Source organism: Apium graveolens, chromosome 10, assembly GCF_009905375.1.
Source record: "Apium graveolens cultivar Ventura chromosome 10, ASM990537v1, whole genome shotgun sequence".
Lineage (NCBI taxonomy): Eukaryota > Viridiplantae > Streptophyta > Magnoliopsida > Apiales > Apiaceae > Apium > Apium graveolens.
In genome coordinates, this window is record NC_133656.1 from 216,831,844 (window position 1) to 216,849,760 (window position 17,917).

At 32.4% G+C, this 17,917-nt stretch overlaps 1 protein-coding gene across 1 annotated transcript; it reads right to left on the bottom strand.

Annotated features, from left to right (window-relative positions):
- Positions 1-1,668: 1,668 nt before the first annotated feature.
- On the bottom strand, positions 1,669-3,663 carry LOC141693551 (protein VAPYRIN-like). Its single transcript, XM_074498692.1, has one exon. It carries the CDS (start codon positions 3,578-3,580, stop codon positions 1,970-1,972), a length of 1,611 nt encoding a protein of 536 aa, XP_074354793.1. The 5' UTR covers positions 3,581-3,663; the 3' UTR covers positions 1,669-1,969.
- Between the last annotated feature and the right edge of the window lie 14,254 nt (positions 3,664-17,917).

Consider the following 17,917-nt stretch of genomic DNA (forward strand, 5'->3'; position numbering starts at 1 on the left):
TGCCATTGGTACAATTGTCTATTTACTTACCAACCCCCCCCCCCCCCCCCCCGTTTCACTGTTTTTATTCATCGCCTGCATATTTTATAATTGACATGTGTTTGATAAATAAATAGTAAAAGGTTTTTATTATTTTTTATTTATAACAGTTTTTGTAAGTTTAAGGTCATTTGTATGTGATTGGGCATGGATGAAAGTTTCATTCCTGCCAAGTTATGATCATGTATTTGATTGGCATAGGTCCTTACTTCCTGCCAGAAATTTTAAAAAATATTATAAGAAAGAAACGAAAGGAGAATATTGTTATTTTTCTTCTAGACATTTATTATAGGCTCAAGGAAAAATATTCTGTAGATATCCAATTATTACACGGTCCAATTAATTATTATAAAAGCCATCACCATGTCTTTTATTCCGCTTTCTTTCCAAATACAACATAGTAGTGTTTTAAGTTGCTCTAACGTTTCAAAATATTATCAAAATTCACACAGTAACTCACTCGCACACCATCTCTAAATATAAATACTACAATACACTTGAAAAATTGCAGGAAAAAAAAAAGAGAGTGGGTAGGGTAGGTGAGGTTGCTGGTGGGTGGACATGGCTTGTTGAGTCTATGAATAGTGGGGATTGAATTCCTTGGTTGATATAAATGTAAAATTAGTTTCATCTTTTTACTTGCTTGAGTCATCTCTAATAGTTGTGATTCAAAAATTCAAATATGATTCAAATACTGATTCAAATTTCTACTAACTCCAACAGTGTGATGCAAATATTTGATACAAATTACTTTTTAAATATAATAATATATAAATATCATATTAAGCAATTTTATCTTAAATTTATCGTTTAATCATTATTAACAATTTAAATAAAATTTCATAAATTAATTAAATAAAAAAATTAATACACATAAAAATATTAAAATTGTGCACTTAATTCACAAAAAACACATTTATTGCAATATTTAACATACAAAATATCATTCATACACAGTATTTTTCCGAATTAGTATATTCTTCCCACAAATACTCAATTAATGCATCTCTAAGTGTAATGTACTTTTATTTAAATTTTAATAAAATTATGTTTTCTCATTATTTTAAGTTTTATTTTAAAAATAAATTTTATCAACTATTAATTATATTATGTTATTAGTTATATAATTAAAAAATCAAAAATCAATTTAAAATCTCATAAATTACAAATAATAAAATCACTATTTTATATTAAATCAAGTGATCCAAATTTGGATCAATGAACTGGATCACTACTATTTACTGATCCAAATTTGGATCACTGTTGGAATATAATTTGGGTAATGTGCTTCAAATTTAAATTTTTGATCACGGTGATACTTTACCTAATAAAAATATGGTTCATCTGCATTAAATTAGAATAGAGAAACCATGCTGGGAGTCTGGTAGTCTATTCAACAAGTAGAGAGCCTCGATATTTCACTGAACCAATAATCAGTAGTAGACTTTTTAGTTATATACAAACAAATAAGTCAATACTGGTATAACTTAAATTGATACTCCACATTACAGGGCCACGTTCAAACTCATGAAAGTCTATTGAGAAGCATAAAGACATTGTGTCGGAACTCTGTACTACATTAGTTGAATCCAAACCAGATTTGATTTGAGATTCAGCTCAACACTTCCACTGCCAACTGCAGGACGCTAGAAAATACTAATATCCAACTGCAACTCAACACCACAAAGTCAGATATATTCCTTTTTTAGTTCCATGTTCTGCGATCACCGTCCCAAGTAACTTATTTAATTTGATAGTAGACAATTTTAATTAACTACAGAATTGCACATGAAAGAAAGTCATTAGGACATTACATCACTGGATTCATTACATGTTTGTTTTTTAAAAATGGGATCAGGATCTTACAACACTAGCATCAATACTTAAAAGTACCATCACTATAATTTTAGGAATGCAACAGGTACAATAGCTATACCACGGCCAATGCCATTGACTCATCAAACTTACTCCTAAGTGCTCTGGGGCGAACCTGATGCTTCTTTCTAATGTCCATGACGCGATCTTTCCCCTTTCCCAGTGACGATGAATTCAACTGATTACCACTTCCTTCTGAGACTAATTCATCTTTGGTTGCACCTCCATTTATTAAAATTCTAGTTACTCCAGAATATTGTAAAGATTCTGCAATTAGCAATGCGCTAACACCCTTGTTAGTCCTAACTTCAACATCAGCGCCTTTCTTGATAAGAAACTCAATGATTTCAATGTGTCCTGATTCCACCGCACATAACAATGCACTATAGCCATCTTCGTCTCTGGCATTGATGTCAATGCCTTTTTCAATTAGTATACGGACAGCTTCAAGTTGTCCCTTAAATGAGGCGCGATGCAATGTGGTCCATCCATGTTGATCGCGTCCATTTATTGAAGCACCACTCTGGAGGAGCCTTTGAATAGTCCTTACTTCGCCTTTTCTGGCAGCTATACTTAAACTCTCTCCTAGACGGAGCGCATCGAAAAGCCTAGTGTGACCATGCTCAGCTGCAACATCATAAGCAGTTTTTCCAACCCCGTTTCGAATATCTTTATTAGCTCCCTTTTGAAGCAAGAGCTTGACCATGTTTTCATCCCCTAGGGCTGATGCAATATGTAAAGGCGTATCACGGTCATCCGTGTTGCGAATATCGGGTTTAGCACCCTGGGCTAATAAAAGTCTTGCACAATCTCTCTTTCCCTTCTCAACAGCAGTGTGTAAGGCTGTATTACCGTCCTCTGTGAGCGCATCCACGTTTGCATTTTTAAGTAAAAGAAGCCGTAAAACCTCCAAGTAACCGCCTCCTGAGGCGAGATGGATGGGACCCCAAGTGGAAGATTGTGATTTTTCTACACTGGCTCCACGAGCCAGTAGTATTTCTACAATCAGGGCTTGCCCTGATGCTGCTGCAGCTTCCAATGGAGATGAGCTAGATCTGCCCTGAGCCTCAATATCGGGTTTAAATTCCAAAAGAAACTGCACAAGGTCAGCCCGGCTCTGGGTGATGGCCATGTGAAGTAAGGTCTGGCCATCGGAATCAACTGAATCTGCAGCCTTCCAAGTTGGGTTGCTCTTTTCTAACACATCTCTGATTTCATCCATTGCACCATTAGCAACAAGTTGAGCCAAAACAAGAGAGCCAACGAACATGATTTTTAAGCCACTGTCAATAAACACCTGTTTCTTTCTTGTGGTAAACCAATCATTAGGCACGGGATCAGATGTTGAAGTGAAATTCTTTGCTGCTGCGCCAGGAACCACAACACTATGCAGCAAGAATGAATCATCAGAGTACGGATATGATTCAGGGAGAACCATATTTGAACTGCATTCATATATGATCTCGACAGTGAGTGTATTTAACGGAAATATGATTCCTGTTTGCGGATGGATTGTGTAGCGAGACTTATTAACCGGTTGAAGCCTAAATGCCACAGGCATTGTGTGCATGACATTGCGTAATGTAAGGTCACCGTAGCATTTTTGGCCTTCTTCAATCCTAATTGCAACAAGATTTGATGGTTCCAAGCTTATAAGTCTATCCATTTCTTGACTTTGTAGCTACAATTTCTTATTAGTATAGTCTCTCTACCTCTCCTATATATGCTTTCGAAATAAATCTAGTTAAAGAAACAGCAAAAGCCATGGGAGAGTTTACAAAAAAAAACTGATGGGAAAATTAGTGAATATATAAGGGGAGTAAAACTAAGGCCGGCTATCACAGAGTCAACTTGGGTGTGCCATATGGTTGTGTTAAAATGGTGTGACAATCAATGAGACTAGTTCCATTCGGCGTAGGTTTCGGAGATTATTCTGAATTTTAAAAGGAAATTCTTGTGAGACTGTAAGTTATCTAACGTTTATGGCAAACTACATGAGCCAGGGGGGAAAAATCAAAATGAAAATCACTTTTCTTCAGGTGAAGTTGTTCATGAAAAAAATCGGACAGGTAAAAACACATTAGGATGCTTTCATAGGTTCGAACTGTGTAGTCAGTCCATACAAGACTCGGTCTTTATAATTTTGTTACTACTCCACTTAAACAACTAGAAGAAAGTGGGTGTATAGCCCAGAATTAATCACATTGAGGGCGTTTGGTTCATCGTTAATGAGTCTGGTTAAAAATAAAGTAGTAAGATATTATGGATGTCACTTTCGTTGATGTGTAATGTATTGTGACAAACTGTGCACCAAGAATCTTGTTATTGTTTCTGAAAAGGAACATGCTGCAAGAATATAGCATATTTTCAAATCATATTTTTAGATCCTGTTAACCAAGATTTACCAAATGTCGTTTTTAGTGTCCCCAACTTATAATCCGAAATCGATCAGCCATGCACAGCAGAAAGAAACAAGGTTTATGACAGTTTATTATAGAGTTTACTAGGCCAACTATGGTTTATCAATTTATTGTTTTCATTGTAGATTCTGGAAGAGAAAGTACAGTATAGCGGTAGAGTATATGCTTCAACCAGAAACATCGAAGAAGATTGGGGGGCTACGCAAAAAAGCAAGTGCCATGTAAACAACAAATTGTTATTAGAATAATTTAATTGGTATTAGTGTGAATACTAGGGTTAGATCCATTTTTATATTATCAATAAAAATCTGTCAGCGTGTTATTTTGTAATTATTTTATTTTTTTATATATATATTTTCAAAAAACAAGGGATTTAAATGTAAACCTTGGGACCAACAGTCCATTTAATTAAATTTAAATTACTATTTAGCCAAAAAATAAATAAATTAATAAATACTAATTATTTTTATTACTTTATTACGATAAATAAAACAAACTGTATTACATGAACTATTTTACTGATTTAGCTTTTAGCCACACAAAAAACAATATTTTTTAATGAATATATACAAGATCTACATTTTCATGGACAAAAATGGGAATAAAATATCTAAAACATGCATCCCTTCTGTATATAATAGGAGAATAAGAGTATAATATTCATGAGTTTAAAAAGTCTCGTTAAAAAGACTAAACTACCTCTGTTTTTAAAATTTATATAAAAAATGTGTTTTGTGAGAATCAAAGTCAAGATTTTCATTCACCTATACAACATGGTACCACTACCATATTGTCACATGTGTTTTTTATGATACACATAATATGTAAGTGTGATAAATGAATACTTTAATTAACTTTAAATATAGTTACTTGAATTCCGCAAAAAAAGATATTTACTTTGAATATTTATATAGTTAATTTTAAAGAATTGAATTCCAGATATAAAGTTAGGTATATTACATAAATGGATTATTATCTTATTTATTAATTATTTTTTAGTTTGAAAATATATCTCACATATTTTTAACATATTTTTTATTATAAAAAGTAATTAAAATGTACATATTTACTTTTTTATAAAATATTAAAAATAGCGCTTATATATAAATAATCGACATTGGTATTAAATATTTAGATAAGTTCAAATTATAATGAGTCAATCCATTTTAGTTTATTTCGAATTTAAAATCAGAATTTGGCCCATTATTCAAAAACTACTCAAAATTTGACTACATGGCTCGCCCGAAAAACATCCTCACATTCTACATTTAGTAATTTTAATTACAAGATCGGTGAAAATATCTTACCAATAATGTGAATTTTTTTAATATCTTATGTTAATATAAATTAATGTGTTTGAGGTTTTTATAGCATCAAGTCAATTGATTATTTATATTAAAATTACGAACTTAACTGATAACGCATTATTATTTTTGGAATTTGTCCTGGTTTTAAGAATATTCGAAATTTGATATGAGATCTCACGAGATTTGTTAAAATTATGATAATATACTAACTCGAGTTATTTTTCATTTTTCACTTAAAAAAATTAGCTTTTAAAAAAAATCCTTTTAGATAAATAATATTCATTGATCAAGATAATCATGTACAAATATTTTGAATTATTTTAATATCTTGAATTATTCTAATAAAAGTTATATCTATAGTATATTCTAGCATTTAATTCAATGTATTTTATATTATTTAAAGAAAAAAAATATATTGTTCAATTGGAAGGAATTAACCAGTTCAATTGATATTTATAAAACTTTACCGAATTCAAAAATATTTAATTTTAGAAGAATAGTATACAATGTTATTAAATTATTATACGAAGAAATATTAGAGTCGTAATGAAAGAAATTTAAAAATGGTTTAAATAACGATATAATTACAATTTTTCCTTCAAATTCTTGAAAAAAATCATGAATATCAATAATAAGTCTTAAAAATATATAATTTATTTTTATGTTGCGTAAAAAATAGATATGGATTATTTGTCGGTGATAATGTGAATACCATATATAAATTATAATAATTTATTTATTACATTATTTTAATTTAAATAATTATAAATGCATATTATTTAAGTAATCAAGCATCTCATTATATGTTAGTAATAATTATACATGTACATAAATCAGATATTGAGCATATAAATAATTGAAACCATCATAATTCACTAGGAAATGTAACATACAATAATTTACATGCTAACACACATACATATAACTTAATCTTACTTTGCTAACAGTAGTGTAAATAAAAAATTAACATTTTCCCATACATACATACGTTGAATTTCAAAAATTAATATTTTTTATTAAGATCAACTTTAATATTAGCAGTAATGTAAAATTTTCATTATTGTTTATTATGATTGCAAGTCATTCTGACTTCAATTATGTTTTTTTATCTATTTAAATTGAGTAAGTTAATTGTAAGTTAATAGTGAACTCAGTAATAATATAGACCAGTACATATAGTTTATTTAAATAAAATTCAAAAATTTTGGGCAACTCTGTATTCAACATATATGTTAATTTTTAGTTTTTTATTTGTAAACATACTAACAACATTCTATAAATTAAATTTAATCGTTTCGTTTTAAACGTACAATGACTACCCTGTTTATATTCATTTATTAAATAAAAATTATACAACAAAAACAAGAATATATATATATATATTGCTTAATGAGCTAAATTAGAAATGTTGTGTAATTTGGTAATGCATTGTATGAAAATAATACACATTGATAAATAATCAATTTGTATTTGATATACGTCAGACATTGTACAACATTTACAAATAAAAAAATAAATAAGAGCAACTCCAACGACCTCCAAATAATATAAATAAATGAGCTCCTAATTATTTAGAAGCCACAATCAAACAATTTCTATAACAATACTACTTAAACTCACTCACTATCTATCTTTTTACTCATTAAAGTCATCTGTGTTAAATAGACGGGTAAGAAAAATATAATATAATAATAGTTGAGGAGGGGATATTCACTCCTAAATATGAGGAAACATTCGAAACTCCTAATGTTATAGAGGGGGACATCGAACGTGTTGGAGAGAAATTTTATCCCCATTTCTTCAAAATTTGACTTAAGAGCCTATATAAGTATAGTGTTGTAGTTGCTCTAAGAATATTATAATTGCATGATGCATAAAAAAATTCTAGAAAATGACCCGTGCGAGGAACGGGTTATTATGCTAGTTTTAGTTGATAAACGAAGCTACATGAACATCCACGGAGAATGAAGAACACGAGTAAAAGTTATTTTAGAACATTACTAAAATAAGAAAATAAGTAAAAGTTGTCTTAGGACATTACTAAAATATTGGGTTTGTTATAATGTGTAGGTCCACTATTTTATACACAACATAATCTAGGGGCTCATTTGATAAATCTGAATAGTATTTTCTGAACGGTTAAAATTTCTGAATAAATCAAATTTCTGAATGATTGATTTGTGTCATTTGATAAACCTGAATCAAAAATTCTGAATGATCATTTTTATAAAAAATAATAATTAAATAAAATCTAAATTTAAATATCTATTAATACTCCTAAATAAATCATTTATTCGGTATGTACAAATATTTTATTAATATTTAATAACCCAATACAATATTAAAAATTTAAAATTATAAAATATTTAATAGTTGTTGTAAGTCATATGTCATAGCCTATTTGTATATTCGAGAATTCAACTCAACTCAAATAAGAATGTAATAAGTAAATAGTGGATCTACCGTCAAAAGAGATCTCACAGAGTAATATCTGTCAAAGGATTCAGAAACAAGGTTCATCTACAGACTTGAGGAATTAATCCACTGGAAGAAGTTCAAGAAATTGATCATGCCTCAGTGATATAAATCAAGAGTGTGGATTTAATCAAGTGACAGAGATCTCGTCAGAGTATCATTAATTACAAGGATTTAATCTGAAGAAAATCAAAGTGTCAAAGTCAAGACATGAAGAAACGTCACGGAAGTTAGTCACTCATGAACCAGACAATACATCGAGTGTCAACATTGAAGTGGTGGAATTGATTCATATATTTCAGTGATTTTCAGAAGATCTTCAGAAGAATGGTTGCTGCTCAAGATTAGTATTAATTCTCTATTAATTAATTAAGTCATATAATTTAATTAAGAAAATAAATTATATCTGCAAAGATTAATTTATTGATTAATTAAATTAATTGATTAATTAATTCTGAATTAATATTAAGGTTTTTCAGAATTTTAATTGGATTAAAATCTGCATTAAATCAGCAAGACAATTGAAAATGAACTAGCATGACAATCAGGATTGTCATACCGATTGTCATGCTAGGCCATTTTCAATAGTCTCACTGAATGTCCTAGCAGCTAAGAGGATTGTCTTGCTAGTTCATTCTGATAGTCTTGCTAGTTCATTTGATTGTCATTCCGAAAGTCTTGCTGAGCTCAGGATTGTCATTCCAGTTCAATTCAATTCTGTTGAATGAATTAAAAAGAAAAAGAAGCAGCAGAAAGCATATATCATCCAATACACAAGTCAAAAACAAGAACACAGAAAGAAAAAACAGCCGCCTCTGAAATATTTCATTTTTCATCTGCTTAATTCAAGATCACATTTCTAGCTTGTAAAGTTAAATTCAATCAACTAGAAATCATTCTCTTGTTCTTGTGTAACAATCTAGCGGATCAAAATCCCTAGAACTTAATCTCAAATTGCGTTTAGCCTTTGATTCTAATTATTACAAAAATAGAAAAAGTTCATGTCGAATTTATTCTAAATTTGTGATAATTAATTTGAGATTAATTCCTTGTAATCGATACAGTTGTTGTAACACCTTTCAAGTTTAATAATATTTTTATTTAACTTGAATTTTGTTTCACATTTTTTATTCCGCATTTATTCGATTATTTGGTACTGTTTGTATTCAACCCCCCCTTCTACAAACACATTGGGACCTAACAATTGGTATCAGAGCCTTCTGATTAACGAACAAATCAAGATCCTAGACTTTTGTGATTTTTCAACTCTTTGAATTTTTATTCATTCAAAAATTTATAATGACTTCACAAAAAGTTGGAACCGTTAAAATTCCACAATTTGATAAAGAGAATTATATTATGTGGAAGAAGAAGATGCTCTTGTTTTTACAAGTTGCAAATCCCAAATATTCAATCTTGTTAAAGAAGGGTATAAAAACTCCGATGGTTATTGAACCGGAGGTGATAATAGATGATGTGGTGACTACTAAAGCTAGAACCTATCCAAAAGAGCCCGAAGATTTTACTCCTGCTGAGAAGGAAGAAGCCTCCTTGGATGCCAGCCTTCAATTAATATTAATTGATTCCCTTGATCCCTTGATGAACAGACATGTGATGAACTGTAAAAATTCTAAACACATGTGGGAAACTATTGAGGTAATTAATGAAGGTACAGAGGAAGTTAGGGAGAACAAGTTGGAAATCCTAACCTCTGAATATGAACATTTCAAATCAAATCCAGGAGAAGGAATTACTGAAGTGTTTGAGAGGTACAATGCGTTGATCAACAACCTGAACATCAATGGAAAGTATTATTCAATCAGGGAGGTCAACAAAAAGTTCCTTTTAACACTGCCAGCTCATCTTGAACATGGAATCACTGCCATTAGAGAAGCTAGAGATCTGAGTGAGATTTCTTTGGACAGGCTCTATGGAGTGTTAAAAACCTATGAGTTGGAGCAGATTCAACAGAAGGAAGTCTACGGGAAGGATAGAATGGTCAGCACATCTACTGCACTTGTAGCTGAAGGTCAACCACAAGAACAATCTCAACAGTTAGAAATAATGGTACAGTTTTCCAAGGGTGAGGAAAATGAGTTAGTAGCAGAATATGATCCTCCTACTACAAAACAATCAAGTGATGATTTTTATTCCTTGGAAGAGCTGGAGCAATTGGAAGATGAATCAATGGCCCAAATTGTCAAGAGATTCTCTAATGTCAGATTCAGGAGGAATCCCAAGCTTAAGTACAAGTCCAACTACAACAAATTCCAGAAAGGTGGATCTTCATCCTCTAACACCAGCAGTGGTGGATACAAAACAGGGATGGTTGATCGGAGCACCATTAGATGCTATAACTGCAATGAGTTGGGACACTTTGCCACAGAATGCAGGAAGCCAAAGCAAGTAAGGAAGAACTCTTATGATTCCAATCAGAAGAGTAACTCTGAAAGGGCTTATCTGGCAAAGGGAAGAAGCTGGGATGATACTGATAGTGAAGATGAAGAAGAAGGGAATCTTGCTCTTATGGCTATTGAGGGAAAAGCTTCATCGTCAAGAAAAGAGGTAAAATATACTGATGCTGAATTAGTATATCATCTAGGAGGCAACTTAGATAATGCACGTCGTGATAATGAACTGTTAAGTTTACAGATCAAAGACCTTGAGAAAGAGGTCAATGAATTAAGACTTGTGCATATTAATCAAGACAAGTTAAAAGAACAAGTATCTTTTCTAGAGAATAGAGTTGACTGTTATAGAAAACTCGAAACTATTCTCAAAGACAAGATCACTGGTCTTGAGACTAAGGTTAGAGCCTACTTCAATTCTTGTTCGAAGGCTAAAGAGTTCTACAGTAAGCAAGCTGTTAATCAAACATCTGGAATAGGTTATGATTACAATGTTGCTATTGGAGAATTAGGCATAAACTCCCCTCCTCATGTCTGTGCAAAAGGGAGGGAAGTACCACATGTGCTTAAGGGTGTTAATGAACCCCTCTATAAACCATCAATTGCTGAACCATTTGATGCGGCCTCTTCTGTTATTCAAGAAGAAATACGTGCTGAGGATCATGCTTATGAGAAGATTGTTTCCAAGTCATGTGAGTCGAAAGTTCCAGTCAAAGTTGTGAAAGCAACTGAGACTAACTCAAACACACATGAGTTGGATAACAATAATGCCATGTCTACCATGCATAAATTGCCTGCTGTTAATCACTCTCATAAAGCATGTAGTGTTGCTAATTGTATGTCTTGTGCTTTTAATATGATGTATGCTTATTTTAATGGTAAGCATGTGTCTAATGATAAGACTACTCCTCGTCAGCATGTGAATAACAAGAAGCATGATAGGTCTAAGACTGCTAGTCCTTCTAAGGCTAGAAAGGAGACATTTGTGCCTAAGCCTTACAAGGTCAAATGTTCAGTCATTGAGGATGTTGACATCGTTAAAATTAAAAATGTTGTTTTTCCTGACAAAGGACAATTCTACAAGTATGTCGGACCCAACCAAGTTTGGGTTCCGAAGAAGGTCTAATCCATTTGTAGTGCAGGGCATTAAACAGGTGTAACCGGTAGTGTGGATTCTTGACAGTGGATCATCAAGACATATGACCGGAGATAGAGCCCTGCTATCAAATGTGGTTGAGAAAGCTGGCCCCCTGGTTACCTTTGGAGATAACAGCAAAGGTTTATCCGAGGGATATGGCTGTTTGCAAGCTGGTAATGTTATCTTGAACTTGTAAATAGTTTCTATATTTTTGCTTTATTTATTTAAGTTTTTATTTGTATTTTCTGTAATTGTAAATATTGTATGATATATGAAATTGAATGATGATATCTTGTTGATAGATATTTGGTATTTAATTCATTGATATTTGTTTTTATTATTATCATTTGTATTGTATTATTTTTTTTTATTTTTTTATTTTATATTTTATTTTAAATATTATGCAACATAACAATTAGTATCTAAAGTACTTGACAAGTATCGGTCAATGATATCTTGTTAACATTATGTTGCAGATATTTGTAAGCTTTTGACATGAATGAGAATTACTTAGACTTTACCCTTAGTGATCAATGTTTTATCAAAAACTCATTCATATTGAAAAACAAAATCAAACTTCTTTCTACATTAGTGATTTCTTATTTCATGTAAAATCTTTTGAAATCACTATTGTAAATCATTTTCTCTCTATTACCATATGTTCTGTGTTACAGGTTCAGTCTCCAATGACTTTCTTTCATTGACAGTCATGAGGTTGAAAACCCACAATGTCTATCCCAGACTGTAAAGACAAACACAAAAATAGAACCAACCAACACTCTCTTACCACTAAATGTAGTATGAATGAGCGTGAGGGAGATAGTGCCTTAGTGCACCACATAAGGAAGATTCTGTAGTCAACCCAGTAGCTCTGTCTCCTACATAGATGAGTAGTATTTAAACCGAGACAACTGCTAACCCCCATACATCTTCTTAAAAAGATGTAATGGTTGAAAAGGCATAAAAACAGTTACTAGATTCATTCTCTCAAAATGGTGCGTCTATTGAAATTTTCCTGTCGGCCAAGGTATCCGATGTAGTGTCACCACCTCAAATATAAACAATTCTTAATGCACAAGGAGAGGTTATACACACAAAGGATGAGTTGACGAAAACAAGAGTTTCGACCATTTTAAGGTCAGATTCGATTGTTCAAGGTTCGTTAATGGACCAATTGCCTTTATAGGTGTTAGGAGAGGATACTGATCCAAAAGCCATATGTCAGTGGTCAGTGTCTACCTCCCCAGGCTTAAATCCCCTGGATGCATCTGCGGATAGTGGATCTGACATAGGCGCAAATCGGCAACTTGTTGACAATGATTCAGATATTACCTGATGAGTCACAAGGAAATGTCTTCACAGACATTAGAAGGGAACTTTGATCTTTATGCTAAATTCGATGGATCATTGTTTACCTTCCCAGAATTCAAATCTGGAACCCTAACAGGGAAACTAGCAACTTGTAAATTATGACTCAGATTCATCTGACGAGTTTAATAAGGATGGGGATTTGCGAACTCCCATTGCACCACCTGTGACCTCCTTAAGGATGGCTAAGGTGATTTTCCTTGCAGGTACAGCTGGATTATGGAGCTATGAGAGAAGAGTGATACACTTGTGAGAATGAGTGTAAACACGAGTGGAGAGAAGAGTGAAACTCGTGTGAGGTACACTAAACAGAATCACACACTCACAGTGAGGAAGAAAGAGAAACTACTTGTTATTTATTTTCCAACCAAGTGAATATGAGAACTCCTTCAGATGACGGCATACATTCCTTCTTTAAGGGGGAGATAAAAGCTTAAGTAATAGTTTGGAGGATTCCTCAACTAAGGGGGAGAAATAGCAGGGAGGAAGAAAAAGATCATATGTACACTACACCACACCATTGTTGTTTGTAACTACGGATCCTATTGTACGGGAGAGGTGGTAAACACAAGGTGATTTTCTAGTAAGGGAAGAAGCTGTTTTCAAAAGGAGAGTACCATTGGTTTTTATCTGCGGATCCTATTGTACGGGAGAGGTGGTAAACGAAGGTGATCTTCTTTAATCAGTTGATTCTCATAGGGGGAGAAGCAAGAGAGATATGAGCTTCTCAACAGGAAATGTGGCTGTACAAATGAAGATGTAACTACTTGAAGATATGTTCAGTCTAGAGGAACATCTACTTGGAATCTGGAAAATGTTAAATCTGGTCCAGAACTTTTCTACTATTTACTTTGCATTTCTTTTTATATCTTTTTCTTATTTGTTAGTTGAGTTATCCTCTAGGTATTTGTGTGTTATTGTCTAACAAACAAATAGGGGGAGATTGTAAGTCATATGTCATAGTCTATTTGTATATTCGAGGATTCAACTCAACTCAAATAAGAATGTAATAAGTAAATAGTGGATCTACCGTCAAAAGAGATCTCACAGAGTAATATCTGTCAAAGGATTCAGAAACAAGGTTCATCTACAGACTTGAGGAATTAATTCACTGGAAGAAGTTCAAGAAATTGATCATGCCTCAGTGATATAAATCAAGAGTGTGGATTTAATCAAGTGACAGAGATCTCGTCAGAGTATCATTAATTACAAGGATTTAATCTGAAGAAAATCAAAGTGTCAAAGTCAAGACATGAAGAAACGTCACGGAAGTTAGTCACTCATGAACCAGACAGTACATCGAGTGTCAACATTGAAGTGGTGGAATTGATTCATATATTTCACTGATTTTCAGAAGATCTTCAGAAGAATGGTTGCTGCTCAAGATTAGTATTAATTCTCTATTAATTAATTAAGTCATATAATTTAATTAAGAAAATAAATTATATTTGCAAAGATTAATTTATTGATTAATTGAATTAATTGATTAATTAATTCTGAATTAATATTAAGGTTTTTCAGAATTTTAATTGGATTAAAATCTGCATTAAATCAACAAGACAATTGAAAATGAACTAGCATGACAATCAGGATTGTCATACCGATTGTCATGCTAGGCCATTTTCAATAGTCTCACCGAATGTCCTAGCAGCTAAGAGGATTGTCTTGCTAGTTCATTCTGATAGTCTTGCTAGTTCATTTGATTGTCATACCGAAAGTCTTGCTGAGCTCAGGATTGTCATTCCAGTTCAATTCAATTCTGTTGAATGAATTAAAAAGAAAAAGAAGCAGCAGAAAGCATATATCATCCAATATACAAGTCAAAAACAAGAACACCGAAAGAAAAAGCAGCCGCCTCTGAAATATTCCATTTTTCATCTGCTTAATTCAAGATCACATTTCTAGCTTGTAAAGTTAAATCCAATCAACTAGAAATCATTCTCTTGTTCTTGTATAACAATCTAACGGATCAAAATCCCTAGAACTTAATCTCAAATTGCGTTTAGCATTTGATTCTAATTATTACAAAAATAGAAAAAGTTCATGTCGAATTTATTCTAAATTTGTGATAATTAATTTGAGATTAATTCCTTGTAATCGATACAGTTGTTGTAACACCTTTCAAGTTTAATAATATTTTTATTTAACTTGAATTTTGTTTCACATTTTTTATTCCGCATTTATTCGATTATTTGGTATTGTTTGTATTCAACCCCCCCCTTCTACAAACACATTGGGACCTAACAGTTGTAATTAAATTAATTATGATAAAAGATAATTATTTTCGTTATATATAATATTATAAATGTGATAATTAGATAAATATATATTTTTTAGTTTCCACAATTACATAATACGTGGAATGTTAACATAAATTAAAAGAGAAGTTCATTAGATAAAAAAAGTAATTAATATAAAGAATGTGAACAAAATTTTTGACTGGAACACACATGGATACTAGCACGCACTTCATGAATAGTTCAGATGGAAAATTTTAGCCCACTCGTTCAGCTAATTTTTCAGTCATTCAGATTTTAATGTGGCTAAACAAACAATCTGAACAACACAAACTCACTCATTCAGTTCAAATTTACCCATTCACTTGTTATCAAATGGGCCCTAGGAGAATGATGTGTTGAGCTGTCAACTCTCCTCTAACTAACTACTATATCAAATACTTAACCACTAAGTTTCAATATCCCCCACAAGATGGAGTGAAAACACTCCAATCTAGGATAGCAACGAGTTGAAATGAGAAGAAGGAACTATTTTGGTAAGAACATCAGGTAATTGGGAACGTGTAGGCAAGTAAGTTGAAGTAAGCCTTCCAAGACTTTGTCACGAGTGAATTGATAATCAAACTCAATATGCTTTATTCGCTCATGTAAAATAGGGTTCTTGGTAATATGAAAAGCAGATTGATTATCACAATGCAAAAACATCTTCAAGAAAACGAACTACCCACGTTACCTCTGCATCAGCAGATGCCATAGCACGGTATTCTGTTTCAGCAGAAAATTGATAGATAATAGCCTGTTTCTTAGATTTCCAAGTAACAGGTGAATTACCAAGAAGTAAAATGTATGCAGTAACTGAATGCCTAGAATCAATGCACGATGCACAATCCGTATCTGAAAATGCCTTTAAAGTAAATTGGTCTGTAGGTTTGAGTAAAATACCCTGAGTAAGAGTACTAGCAAGATAACGAAGTGCATGATGTCAGGCTTGAAAATGAGTAGTACGAGGAACATGCATATAACTACAGCTAGTCTGATGGACAATAGCTTTTCAAAGAAACAATTCCTTTATTTGTCTAAAACAGAGTCCTGGTGTATTATCTGATCTCACCTTTTCAACTTTGGCCTTATATTGTGTTTCTATGTGACTTAGAAAATGTGCCATAACTTGTACATAATCAGTTCTAGATTGTAACATATGCACATAAGTAAACCGACTATAATCATCCATAATCGTTAAAAACTGATTACAACCAGTATAAGACTTGATTTTGTAGGAAGCCCATATATCAATATGTATCAATTCAAAAGTGGATTTAGTCTTAAAACTGCTGAGTAAAAAAGAAGTTCTAGTTTGCCTGGCTAACGAACAAATTTGAAAGATGAGCTTAGTTGGAGAATTTTGAACACCCGAGAGAGCAGAAATGGACTTAAGCTTATCAAAAGGCATGCACCCCAACCTTAAATGCCAAATACCGAGATCTTCTTTAACACTCAAACAAACTCTGCCATCAGATTTTGCTTCATTAACTCTAGAAGTACTGTAAAGTCTACTTTGAGAGCTACCAAGAAGAATGAGCTTCTCTTTTGTTGTGCAAGACACGCCTGTACTTCAACAAGACTAAGTCAAATTGACAGCCCTAAGTAAGTTGTATTGTGATCTTAGTTTGTATTTTGTATTGTAACATTTAAAGTCTGTAAAAATGATTAAGGCCAGATTGGAGTCTTTTTCTGTAAACAATATCAAGCCTAAGAATTCTATCTGGAAGAAGATCAAGAAGATCATGCCTCAGAAGAATTATGAAGAAGCTTGGAGTTGAATAAAACTATTTTGAGAAAAATATTCTAAGTCAAGATCTCTACAAGTCACAGATTTAGTGTTATAGAGAAGTCATTCGAGAACTCCATAATGACTTATAGAGAACTGAGAAAAGCTACTAGAGAACTCAGAGATACCGACAAGCCAAATTGAAGACATAAAGATTGGGTATATCCACAAGTCATTTCTTTACTAGAGAACTCAGAGTTATCGAAAAGTCAAATATCACTAGAGAATTCTGAGGTATCGACAAGTCAAATATCATTAGAGAACTCTGAGATATCGACAAGTCAATTATCACTAGAGAACTCTGAGATATCAACAAGTCAAATATCACTAGAGAACTATGAGTTATCGATAAGTCAATTAGTCACTAGAGAACTCAGAGATGTCTATAAGTCAAAGTGAAGACATGAAGTGGAGAGATCTCGACAAGCTAAATTCTCTTATAGAGAACTCAGAGACCTCTACAAGTTAAATCAACTATAGAGTAATGAGAGATCTCGATAAGCCAATATATTTACCGAGATGTCAAGTTCTCTACATACCAAACTGGAAATCTCAAGGTAAAACTCAAAGTACAAAGTGCAGACCAGTTCAATATCCAAGATTAATAATCAACAAACAATCCAACCAGTTGGATTGACAAGTCTATAAAAAGCAGCTTGAAGAGTGTGCAAGATCAAGGGTGAAAATTAACTGACAAATGAAGATCAAAGTTAACAAAATATACAAAGATATGTTAAGCCAAAAATGGAAGATATACTTTTCCTAAAATGGAATGCTTAGTGACAGCTTACTAAAGTGAATAGCATCTCTTATCACACACTG

Bases quoted from the DNA above. Each gene is read 5' to 3' on its own strand.
- LOC141693551 (XM_074498692.1), bottom strand. From the start codon at position 3,580: ATGGATAGACTTATAAGCTTGGAACCATCAAATCTTGTTGCAATTAGG.